Genomic DNA, 12,543 nt, shown 5'->3' with positions numbered 1-12,543 from the left:
ACACCACCCTCGTCTGTCTCATCCGGGTTAATGAGACTGAGTGCTGGCAGGAGGTTTATCAGCTGGTGCTGTGGTGCAGTGAAACCCACCTGGAGCTGAACATGCTCTAGACCGTGGAAATGATGCCAGGAGGAGCCTCTCCACGTCATAACCTTCAGGCCTGTATCTGAGGAACTTCAACCTGCCGATGGAGCTTGTGTTCCTAAGATAGAGAAGCACAGGACATACAACTATACATATTATAAAACAAACACTTGATATGGGAGGACAACGAACCAGTTTCAGGTGCCACCAGCAGGCCGGACTCTGTTTAATCTCTCAGCAGCTTTTTGTTTCATTTTCACAACATCTCACATCTTTCAACCGCTGACTTCCAGATTGCAGAATCACATAAGCTTCCTTGAGTTAGGTGAATGTTGACTTAGAATTAGATCCGATATTGTGAAATGGCTGAAACAGTGAGCGACTGGAGAGGGAATACAAAGGAAACAGTTTCCAGTTTATTCTCACTTCAACTGTGGTGCACTGGGCCAGAACCTGATGATCAGTTATGTTAGACACAGGGTGGTTATTGTTGGTGGGTGGGGTTCTTAGCAATTTAAAACGATCAGAACGTTTCTCTCCTTTCTGTCTTTTGTTGAAAGTGAACAAAATTTTTCATCTTGTGTCTTTTGCACAAATTTAACCCTTAGACTGTTTGTCTTTCTTCACCTTCACCATAGAGGTTAGCTGCAGAGAAGTCCTTCTGTCCTTCTGTCCTTCTGTCCCTCTCACCTCGTCTACATTTATGAAGTAGTTTGATAAATTCATATGTGATCATAGTGCCTCTAAAATTGTCCTTTCTGTAAGGTCACCCAGTCTTGAGAACTAACAGATTTCCAACTCTTTATAAATGTTAGAATCTTCATCAATTGTTGAACCAGCTTCACTTTATTTCAGTTCCACAGCAGGATTACAATCTAAAGGCACAGATCTAGAACTGGTTGTTGACTGGATGGTTAGATATGAGTTGCTTTTGTCTTCGAGGTCGATTAGAGGCTGCAGCTCTTTCATATGAAACACACACTCATAGTTATATGATTGCAGCACTTTCACAGCGCCCGGAGCCACATTTAAACTTATGTGCTCAGGTATGTTTTTATAGGCACTGTGAATTATTGCACATTACAGGCTGCAAGTACAAGACAGTCAATGGTAAATAATGTGTGATTTGGTGATGTGGGTCTGCAGGGTGGTCTGTTGTTTGATTCACACCCTGCATCAAAGTCGCCACATTCTAATTTGAAAGGTTATTTTTGTGCAATCCCAACTCTTTAATTTTGAGACAAGCATCATTTGTGAAAACAAACTTTCTGAGAGGCTCAGGTGACATGTTAGTTTTCATGTTGATTGAGGGTGAATATGTGGACGAGCGCCGAGACGGAAAACTGAGGTGAACAGAATTATTACATCAACCTTGTGACTCGCTAAAGTTGTTGTTTAATTTAGTTGTGTTTTTTTTTTTAGACTGCAGTCTCCCTCAGCTGTTTGTTTTGGGGATTTCTGGTTTTTGTTTCACTGCTTGATGAAGCTCCTCCACATTAATTTTGAGTCATGTCTCTGTAAATTTGCAGATGACGTGTTTCTGTTCACCTCTGAATTAATTCTGCTTTGGTCTTTCCATCCCATTGTAAGAGGTTCACCTTGGTCTCATCACTCTGTAAAACCTTGTGTACCTCATGTCTGGACTTGTTTACAAAGTCCAACCTGACTTTCGTCTTACTGATGATGACTCACCTGGGCAACAACAAACACCTGTCAGTCACCTGTTGTTTAGTGTACTGAGCTGTAAGTACCATCAAATATTTTCAGATGGACAGATGAACTCTTTGGAGGATCTGTGGGACAGTCTGAGGGACTGTGTCTATCCAAGAAACCATTTTTCCCAAGAAACTACTGGGCTGAGTATTTTTCTGCACGCTTCACTACAAACTCTGTTATCTATGGTCTGTGCACAGACACCGTCTTTTGCACCATTAAAAGCAGATAACACTGTACGAGCCTGTGTGTTTTAGCATTACAAGCTGCTTCATAGGGATTGTTAATAAATGGTTCGTTTCTATAATAAGAAACAATAACTAACAATATTATCAGTGTCACATTCACTGAAACAAATCTAAGTTTAACAGTTATTTAATGAGCCTACAAATTTCCGTCTTCCTGATTTATGCCAGGCTCTTTTCTTTTTTACTGATAGTTGAAAATTAAATCATATTATATCGTGATAAATGATTAATTACAGTTCAGTGCAGCTTCAGACCTTTAAGCATTTAAAGAGAAATTACCGCGATAAAGATAACCTTCAGTGGAATAAGTCAGTATTTATGTTGGGCCTGTCCTTGTGGCTGAGATGGAGACCAGACATCATCCGTCAGAGATACTGTTGCATCAAAGTACTTTTCACCTGAGCCTGAGCTGCAGCTTCATCGCTGCTGTTTCCAGCTCTGACGGGATGTGAATCAAACAAACCTGAAGCAGCAGAGCTTGGCAGCAGGTTGGCTCATAATTGGGATTTTGCTACGACAGAATCAGACCAACTGTGCATATGTCAATTAGTGCATTTTGAATTTTCTGTCCCGTTTAATGTCCTGCATTAGTTGTTTTGGGAGATTTCAGGTAAACCCATGTTAAACCCCATGTTACAGTAAATCCCATTGACTTTTAATTGCACTGGCTTCTCAGCTTCCTGTTGGTGATTGGCTTGTTGCTCAGTTTCCCCAAACACACACATAATCAGACCAAACACCACGTGAGCACGTGCCCTGCACAGCATTTCTAGACAGAAAGTGCACAGTGTTAGAATGTGACAAACTGCGTGAGGTGAATCATATCTCTGGTCTGAAAATCAGTTAAAAGCTGGAAAGTGACCACAACAGAATGAAATATGTACAACAACAAGGACACGACAACCAAAAACACAGCACAAAGTGGCTTTTCTTTTAGATCTACTTTCTTTATGGCTTTTCTACCTCCTCCTCCTCCTCCACCATCTATCGTCAGTTTAGCTCAGCAGCATATCTCAGATGCCACACCGTCAGCTGCTGTTCATCACGCTGTTAAAGAGTCGACTTGCTCCGTGCAAGGATGAAAACCAGACCTCAGCCCGTGTGTTTGGTTTGGCCCCGGCCTGCAGAGGAGGGCCTGGCTCGGGTGTTCAGGGTTTGGGGGTCAAGGGGTCCTGCAGGGTCAGGGGTAGGTTTGTTTATGTAGCAGCTAAAACCTCTGGGAAAAGAAGTGAGATGATAAAATGTGTTGGGAAACTGAGATGTGAACGCCCGGGGGGACATGGGGGCAGTCGAGATCAAAATGTCCAATAAAGTCAAGGTAAGAATAAACATGTTCAGTGTTGAGTTCATGGTTTGATTGACATGAGAAGGAGCCAATCAGAAACCACAACATGAGCTGTTGTGAGTGTGAGACAGTCAGTGAAAAGTCAGAGAATTCACTTCAAAGAACTCGAATCGGTTTCTCCATGAGCTCCATTGTCTTGTTTAGTCAGTGTGTCTGCAAAACAACATATTTTGGGAATAGTGGAGCCTTTAAATTTGACAATAGAGGGATGATGGGAAAGGGGGGGGGGGCATGAAACCTGGTCTGCAGTTGCAGATTTAATGCGGATTCTTTTTTTTTGTTTCTGTCTCCCCACCAATTCTGTTTAATGTTTCTCAGCTGTGAGCAGCCCAGTGATTAACAGCACACTTAAAATCAAAGCTTTTTCCTGATTATACATTTTTCAGAGCAAACACACCGAGAAAACCTCTGCTGAATCAGTGTTGAGCTGTCATTTTTTGTTGAGCTGTCATTTGAAGGCTCGATTCTGAGACAGCGTGGACTCTGGACGCTCATCATGACGCTTGCTCTCTTCTCTGTCTGCTTTTACTTTTCACATTCAGGTCAATGTCCCTGCCTTCGTGCTCCTTTTGTGTGTTTAATCTGAGGGACACTCTGACCTCTGTGTGTCCAGCAGACCCGTTCACTAATCCACCGTCTGTGCAGGTGATAAAGCCAAAGGACGGATGGAGGCTCTGGAACAGGATCTAAACAAAAGGGTTTAAAGCTGATACTGATTCTTCAGCAGGTCTTTTAATCCACTAATCAACATGTGGCAAAAGACAAATCTGAGATATTAATGTTTTACTGTGTTTTTAGCACAAAGATCCATGTAGTTGTTAAAAGAGGCTGAAATGTTTTTGTAAACCATCAAAGTAAAACATTGGCGTGGTCTCGATACAGCGTCGTCCTCTGACTTTCATGTTTCATGTTCGCATTTTTCCCCCCACAATAAAGATGTTTTTCATTTTGTCTGTAATTATCAGCTGGATTCTTTTCCCTCTCAGTTTACTCCAGTCTTCTTTCTGACCCTCTGCCCGTCCTCTGTCTTTCTGTCTTCTTGTTTTCTACATATTAAACAGTTTTGTCTCTGTCTTCTCTTCCCCCCTCCCTCCTCTGTGGTCCCCCATTTAAAAAAAAAAAGTAAAAGCATGCAGAGCTCCCTCTTCCTCTCCCACAGTCCCCCACTAATGATGTCCGCCGGACACAAAATGAGGCCTGACGCCAGAGCCGAGTGAGTGAGTGCTGAGTGCAGGAAGTGTGTGTCCGTCCCTGTGTACAAATATGTCCAGATGTGTGTGTTTGTGATAATGAGAGACTTAATCCCAGCTTGTTAACTAAGAATGCAGTGCGAGTGCTGTGGTGTGAGAGAATTGGCGAAGAACCAAAACCTCCCCCATCATCTCATGTCCCTCCTCAGCTGTTGTCCAAGATGAGTGTCCATATATAGATGAACAAGTGTCCACTGCACTGAGCAGCCATATTGGTGTGTGACAGGGAGACTTTATTAAGCATCAATCAACACTCCCATGACATTTGTTCCCAGATCATCTTCTCTCTTCATGTCACACAAACCATAATTACAAGCAGCTAATGGGGAAATTATTCCCATCAGCAATTAGTTTGTCGCACTGCGCTAAAAGAACTGCAGGAGGGTCCTCAGGAACTGAAGAGACAACAAATCCAGTAGTGTAGCATATTACCAACACGTTGTCAGACATGGACGCTGCCCAAGCCATCAAATGTCGCCACTTTCTATGTATTTTGGCGTAATTGCATGGCCCAGGAACCACGCTATGTACACACGTGACAGAAATTGCATAAAAATAAAATGTCAATCAAAACATCTAGTTAATATAATATTCATGTGCATGACTCATGTGGTAGAGCAATCATCCACCAATCTCACAGTTGTTGGTTTGATCCTCCAGTCACATGTCAAAGTGTCTGTGAGCCAGTGAGTGTTGGCCAGCTGTGTGATTGTGAGTGTGAATGGGTGAATAAGAAGCAGCTTTGAGTAACACTTTAGAGATTAAAGTCAAGCCAATAAAGATGTATACAGAGAACCCAACAATTCCCCCTTGAACAAGCCATAGGCAACAGTGGAGAAGGAAAACTCCCTTTAACAGAAGAAAGCTCCAGCAAAACCAGACTCAGGGTGGGCGGCCATTTGCCTTGACTGGTTGGTTGCTGGTTGACGCAGCAGTCTAAGCCTATAGAAGCATGATTATAACTAACTATATGCTTTATTAAAGAGGAAGGTTTTGAGCCTAGACTTAAAAGTAGAGAGGGTGCCTGCTTCCACAATCTGAACTGGGAGCTGGTTCCACAGGAGAGGAGCTTGATAGCTAAAGGCTCTACCTCCCATTCTACCTTTGGAAATTCTGGGAACCACAAGGCCTGCATTCTGAGAGCGAAGTGATCTACTGGGATGATATGATGTTATGAGGTCTTCTATATATGATGGAGCCTGAACATTCGCGGGCAACTGTGGCGCAGGAAGGTAGAGCAGTTGTCCATCAATCTCACAGTTGTTGGTCCAATCCCCTGCTACTCTGGTCACACGTTGGATTAATTGCAGGCTCTTTAGGGAGTTACTGGGGCATCCAGTAGGGAATTACAGTAGTCCAACCTAGAAGTAACAAATGCATGGACCAGTTTTTCAGCATCACTTTAAGACAGTTTATTAGCATTTCTGATTTACAAATCAGATGAAGTGGTGGAAGTTGAAAAAGGAAGAATTCTGTGTAGTTTTCAGGGAGGAGCTGAGATCGACTCTGGGTGGTCAGGAGGTGCTTCCATATGACTGGACCACTACAGCTAATGTGATGAGGGAGACAGGTAGGAGGATACTCGGTGTGTCTTCTGGAAAGAGGAAAGTGGACAAGGAGACTTGGTGGTGGAACGAGGAAGTTCAGGAGTGTATACAGAGAAAGAGGTTAGCTAAGAAGAAGTGGGACACTTAGAGAACTGAAGAGAGTAGACAGGAGCACAGGGAGATACAGCGTAAGGTGAAGATAGATGTGGCAAAGGCCAAACAAAGAGCATATGAGGACTTGTATGTTAGGTTGGACACTAAGGAGGGAGAGGTGGATTTGTACAGGTTGGTGAGACAAAGAGATAGAGATGGGAAGGATGTGCAGCAGGTTAGTGTGATTAAAGATAAGGATGGAAATGTACTGACAGGTGCCAGGAGTGTGATGGGAAGATGGAAGGAGAACTTTGAAGAGTTGATGAATGAGGAAAATGAAAGGGAACAAAAAGTAGAAGAGGTGACTGGTGTGGAGTAAGAGTGAAGTGACTGACATTCTTTAAGCTTCCAAACTGTGAAATGGCTGTAATACTTGTTCACCACAGTAGAATCTTACTGGAGATTTGCATGAGCCGCTGTCTCTGGCCCTGAGGAACTCGTCCTTTACAAATGAAGTAAATAAGCTACTGTGGGCCCCTTTCACAGCAGATGTGTCCTGGCAGAGAAAAAACAGCTGGTCCTAATAACATTAACAAAGCCTGCGCTGTGCTGGAGTGGCTAGAACAATAACTGGAGCCTGAACAGGACTCAGGTCCCACATTTAAACACGATTATGGACACAACAGCGTAACGGAATCTAAAATGAAACTGTCAACAGAGACAGAAGGAAAACTCCTGTGTCCAGCTTTGGGTTCTGTTTGGCCTCAATGCTAAATGTTTGGTAGAGTTGTTAGCCCAGGTAGGTCCAGTTTTGGGGTTCTGCAGTTATGCTTGTTGTACTATATCTTCTGCCTGCTCCACTTTTCTTGTGCTGTTTGACCCCGTTTGGTTTTCTCATTCCAGATTGGATTAGCGGCATGTAGTTTAGTCTTTATTAGTCCAGTTGCTCGGTCCTGTTTGGCCTAGTTGGTCATTTTGATTTGTGTTTGAGGACCCAGTGTGAATTATTTGTGTTCCTCAGTGGGAATTTCATCCTCTTCAAATTTATGGTCATCTTTAAAATCCTGGCAGATGTTTGGACTTCCTCCCCACTCTCACACTCTCGGTTTGTTTTACAGTTTCTCTCTGCTCTCACTTGTTTTACTGTCGCCTGATGTCATGTAAAATACATCTAGCTGTAAAACCCCTGAAATCAGACAGCAGCTCCACAGTGAGCTGCACTGGTCAGATAGTCATCACACATTTGGCTCCTGCCCAGCAAAAAAAAAAACAACTGCAAAAAAACCCAAAGAACAGAAATCGAACTGTTCGGAGATCGTTCCAGAAGTTTGTTTTAGTGCTGGGTTTCTCACAGAGGTCGCTTCAAACTGCTCAGTCTCAGCTGCACAGACCCTGTCAAATGTCCTTAACACCTAAAGGAGCCGGGAAATTTCCAGCACACAGTAAATGCTACAGTGAATAAGTGTCGGGTCAAACTTTTCAAGGTTTCTAATTTCCCCGTTTTTCCTTTGCGACGTGTTTTAGTGGCGTCTAGTTAGAATTTGAATTGTTTCCCCCTGATTAACATTTCCTGCTGTCATTGAAAACCAAAAAAGTTCTGTTTAACTTCATAATGAATTCGTGTAGAATTTCTTCGTTCATGTTCTCTAATTCACAGAAATGGTCTCTTGAAACTGACATTTCTGAATCACTCTCAGTCACTGTGTGGCAGTGCTTAGGTCAGTTGGGATGAAACCTTGTTACCATCTCAGACGTCCCTGTCCTGTGTGTTAAGGGGACATTTTTTTGCACACATGGGCCCTAAACATTTTCCGTTACCACATATGTGACCCTGCAATGTTACAGCTCGTACTTTACGACTGCACATAAATTCTGTAGATTCAGATTTAAACAGAGTGAACAGCTTTTTTCCCACTGACCTTGTTTCACAAATGAAACCATGTGGTAACATTTGAAGACCGGTAAATGGGCTGCACTTACTGTACCTCCTACTTTCTGCCTTCTTGGTACCTAAAGGGCTTTTCAGTTGCTTCTTCACCCATTCACACATCCGTGGTGAACAACCTGGGGCTCAGCACAGAGAGAAAATGACAAAAGAAGACCGAACAGATCAGAGCATTTCAGCAGAAACAGAGAAATGTGAAGTGACTCTGAGGTTGAGCTAAAATCTTTTATAAATCTGAAAAACCCGTGACCACGAGCAGAGCTGACTGCTGCTCTTTAGATTGGTTCCTCTCCGAGGGGGCAAGTCTCCCTTAGAAAGCAGCATGAAAACCTTTCTGACAGTTCATCCCAAAGACAAACAGCAGCACTGTGTTTACGGGTTTTTCCTCTGAGGGCACAGTGCTGCAGAGCAGCGAGCGGAAGCTGTGCCAGAGGCAGTGCTGGTGTAGGGATTTGATACCATGTGGTTCCTATACTATACCACATGGGGCTCCAAGCTGGCTTGGCCAATCCTTTCACAGTGTCCCCATTTGTCTTCCAACATATGTCTTATCATATGCACATGTTGTCCGCAGGAGACTTAATGCATATGTTGTACACAGCGCTTGGGTCTGATTCATCTGACTTGTGTTGTAAATGTGCAGGATGAGCACAATGCTGATCCACAACAATCTGCGACAGATACATGCATTTTACTTACCATCCTCTTAGTTACTGAGATTATAAACACATTGTTTTAACTTGTCTGCTTAAATATGAAGTTGCTCCAAATAGTTTTTCCATAGAAGAAAAAGCAAATCTCGCAGAGGGCCGGGTTGGTCAGTTTAACGGCTGACCAGCACTGTGTGCAGTAGTGTTAGAGCACTGGGTTGGGACGCAGAGGGCCGGGGGCTTGATTCCCTGGTACCGGTCTCGGGCCCGGAGAAAAGGGGAAGGTTGCAGCATCCGGCGTGAAAACACATGTCAATTCAACGTGCGGAAAACAGTGTGTTCCAAATATTATTAGAGCAGCTAGAACCCAGTCAGAGGTGATCCAGGTACTTTTCGAAACTGTTCCAGCTCAAACCGAGTCTGTGTCGGTGCCTCAGGACAATCTGATCCGTGATTAATATCCTCATTACAACAAAAGAAGCTGATCTAACAGATGTCCCTGTGATAAATGTTCGGAGCGGAGGGTCAGAGGCTGCAGTTTGATCCTGGACTTGAATCCCAGTTCGAGTTCAAGCACAAACATCCCACTGGTTTTGTTGCAGACACTAGAAGTTGAATTGCTGGAGGTTTTCTGAGGATACTGATGCTGAGGGTGGTGTCTCACACACAACGCCACACACAGGTTACTCTAACACATGTCTGTGTTTAAAAAGAGATTTGGATTAGCGGAGTGGGATAATTGATTGTTGGCTCAAATGCTGAGGATGGATGGATGCAAGACAGAGAACCAGGAGACAAGAATTAAGATGGAGAGATAAGAAAATGATTCGTTGAAAGCACTTGTATCTGTGTGTGCGTGTGTGTGTGTGTGTGTGTGTGTGTGTCAGCGCTCTTTGGGACTTGGCAGGATGAAGGCATGATGACGAAGATGGATTGTGGGAAGTTTTCAGGATGAATTCCTGCCAGCTGTAACAGTCTGCAGGTTTCGGAGCGAGTTCAGTGTCACATGAACCTTTGCGTGGAAACATGTCGACTCTGATCTGTACAGAAACGAAAGCAGCCCTGGTATTTATTATAGAGTTAAATGTTTTCCATGGCTACATCTGAGTTTAACTGATGCTCTGAGGAGGAAATCTGACCTGTTTGTGCTGCTTTCTGTCTGTGACTGTTGATGTGCTTCATTAGAGAGGGTTTCTGCTGCATTTGGATCCTGCAGGTCCTGCAAGACCCAGCACGATACGACGCAGGCACAGGATGTATTTACTGTCATTCTGGCAGCAGGAGTCTGACTCTTTCACCCCTGGTCCTGATGCTTCAGGTCATCTGCTGTTACAGATCTGATCTGACGTCAGTGCTCTGGTTTTTCACAGTTTAGACTTTTTAAAGGCCAAAGATGGTGATATGCAGCATAATGAGTTTTGTAATGACACTGACACCTCATGGAGGACTTATTGGGAAACGGGCTCCTGGGCACACGGGCAAATGCCTTCTGATTCACATGTTACAGTCTTGACTTGATTACGTCACCATATAAATAAAGTTGAAACAAATTGAATTTTATATGTGTATGTGGTTCCTTGATTTCCTTTCTCAGTTTGCCTTTATTGGGCTTTTTGTGCCTCATTTTGGTCAATCTGATGCATCTGATGCCTTTTTTGGACATTTTGTGTTGGTTTCTGGTCATTTTTGTTATTTACTTATTTTTAATATCCATGAATGCTTCACATAAAGGGTCTGGTCTAAGGGCCTCCTGACCTAACGGACCGTGTTCAGTGATCCATCCATGAAAATCAGGAATTTCTTGTTGATGTCACAAATGATGACGTCAAACCCTCCAACATTTTGTATCAGACCTCAGGGTTAGCATGTGGTGGAAAGACCGGAGGCTGTCGGAGCCGCGCATGAATGAAAACAGCATCCAGCTCCCAATCGGCTGTAATGTCAGGTGTCTACAAACTTGTGGCCATGTTAGCAGCCAGTTCTGTGATGTCACTGAAAACTTACTGTGACTGTCTTTGTCTCCTCAGTGATCTGCTGGAGGATTTAGAGAGAAGTCCTCATGCTGCAGCCATTGCAGAGTGCTTCGTGGAAAGGGTGAGTACAGTGTGTGTGTGTGTGTGTGTGTGTGTGTGTGTGTGTGAGGCTGCTGGCTGAATGCAAACATGACGTTGACCCCAAACACCCAGTATAGCACCAGTGTAAGTGCACCCTTCATTCATGCTTCTGCTGCTGTGCATCAAACCAACACCCAATGAAAACATTTATACTGTGTGTGTGTGTGTGTGTGTGTGTGTGTGTGTGTGTGTGTGTGTGTGTGTGTGTGTGTGGGAGACAGTAGTGATATTGTTCTCACGTGTTCCAGCACACAGACAGACAGTATGTGCATGTTTCTGCACAGCTGACGTTTCTCACATTCACAGTGGAAACAGATGAATATTGCAGTGGGATGTTTTTATTCTTCATACAGATGGAGCAGAGTTTAGTTGTGGGGATTTATCTCATGCTGTAATATCAGCATGATACCATACAGAATCATTTGTAGGTGAACACACCGGATGGGTTGTACATCTCAAACACAAAGTAAAACATGACAATGGCAAAAGAAAATGAAACATACAAACATACAAATTAACAAACACTTGACAGTATTAGTACAAACAGAACAGTAAAAGCCAACGCAGACAAATCCCTTAGTGCCACCATCAGGTCTATATTTGCACTGACTGATGTGAAACATCCTGAGGTGATTCTTCAGTGATCAGCTGTGAGTCACATGTCCCACTTCCTCTCTTCGTCTTAACTGTTAAAATGCCGGAAACAAACTTTTATGTCTTTATGTCTATTGGAATTTTTATTTCCCAACTTGTGATTGCAGTCACATTAGATCCATGTTTTCAGAAGTAAACAGGGATGAACTTCCTGTCTGTTTTGAAGCAATGGAAAAGCAAAGCTGGTTTGGACTGAAGGACTGACAGGAAGTGAGAGGGAAGGGTGACAGCAGCAGTCAGAGTTAATCTGACACAGTTCATACAGTAAGAGTCTGAGGCTGCTGAAGGAAAATGTTGTGATTCACATCAACAATAGATTTCTGCAGTAACGAAGCCCCAGGGGAGCATGACAGTGTAGACACTGTATCCTCTGCTGGATGGATGGAGCTGTGGGAAAACATGAGCAGCAACTTTCTTACTGCTACTTCCACAGTTAAGAAGGAGAAGACAGCGGCGGTGTTGGAGGACTCACTGTCCCCCCTGCTGTAAACACTATTTCGATGGTGGTTTGAGTTTTCTGCATGGATTCAGACACTTGAGGTTAGAAGAAGAGGCCTCGCATCCGTTCTTGCTGCTTCTTTTCTTCTGTCCTGCATCACTGCAGACGTTCAGCACAGACTCATATGAGACCAAACGCAGTGTGTGTTACAGTGTCTTTGATACAGATGTCCTCGTCCAGCTGTGGTGCAGACTGTGTCCTCACGTCACAGAGGGAATAAAAATCCCAGTATAAACAAATATTTATATCTATCACATACATCACATCATAACTTCATGCCAACTGGTAAACAAGTTGCATCAAAGGATATTTACACAAGTTGATCGAGTCCCAACTTTGGCCTGTGTGTGTTTGAGCTCAGTCGAGCTGATCAGGCTGCAGCCAGCACTGACCCCACACAT

General features: G+C 43.6%; 1 protein-coding gene across 5 annotated transcripts in view; it reads left to right on the top strand.

Annotated features, from left to right (window-relative positions):
- The window catches only part of plekhg2 (pleckstrin homology domain containing, family G (with RhoGef domain) member 2), a 59,980-nt gene that overhangs the window by 32,682 nt on the left and 14,755 nt on the right, over positions 1 to 12,543 (top strand). For all 5 annotated transcript variants that reach the window (XM_067507119.1, XM_067507116.1, XM_067507115.1 and 2 more), the window contains one exon: positions 10,903 to 10,969. In XM_067507119.1, coding sequence (XP_067363220.1) covers positions 10,903 to 10,969 — 67 coding nt within the window. The remainder of the gene's footprint in view (positions 1 to 10,902; positions 10,970 to 12,543) is intronic.

Source organism: Channa argus, chromosome 6 (genome assembly GCF_033026475.1).
Source record: "Channa argus isolate prfri chromosome 6, Channa argus male v1.0, whole genome shotgun sequence".
Lineage (NCBI taxonomy): Eukaryota > Metazoa > Chordata > Actinopteri > Anabantiformes > Channidae > Channa > Channa argus.
The sequence above is the reverse complement of the archived record's forward strand: the minus strand, read 5'-3'. Positions and strand labels throughout refer to the sequence as shown.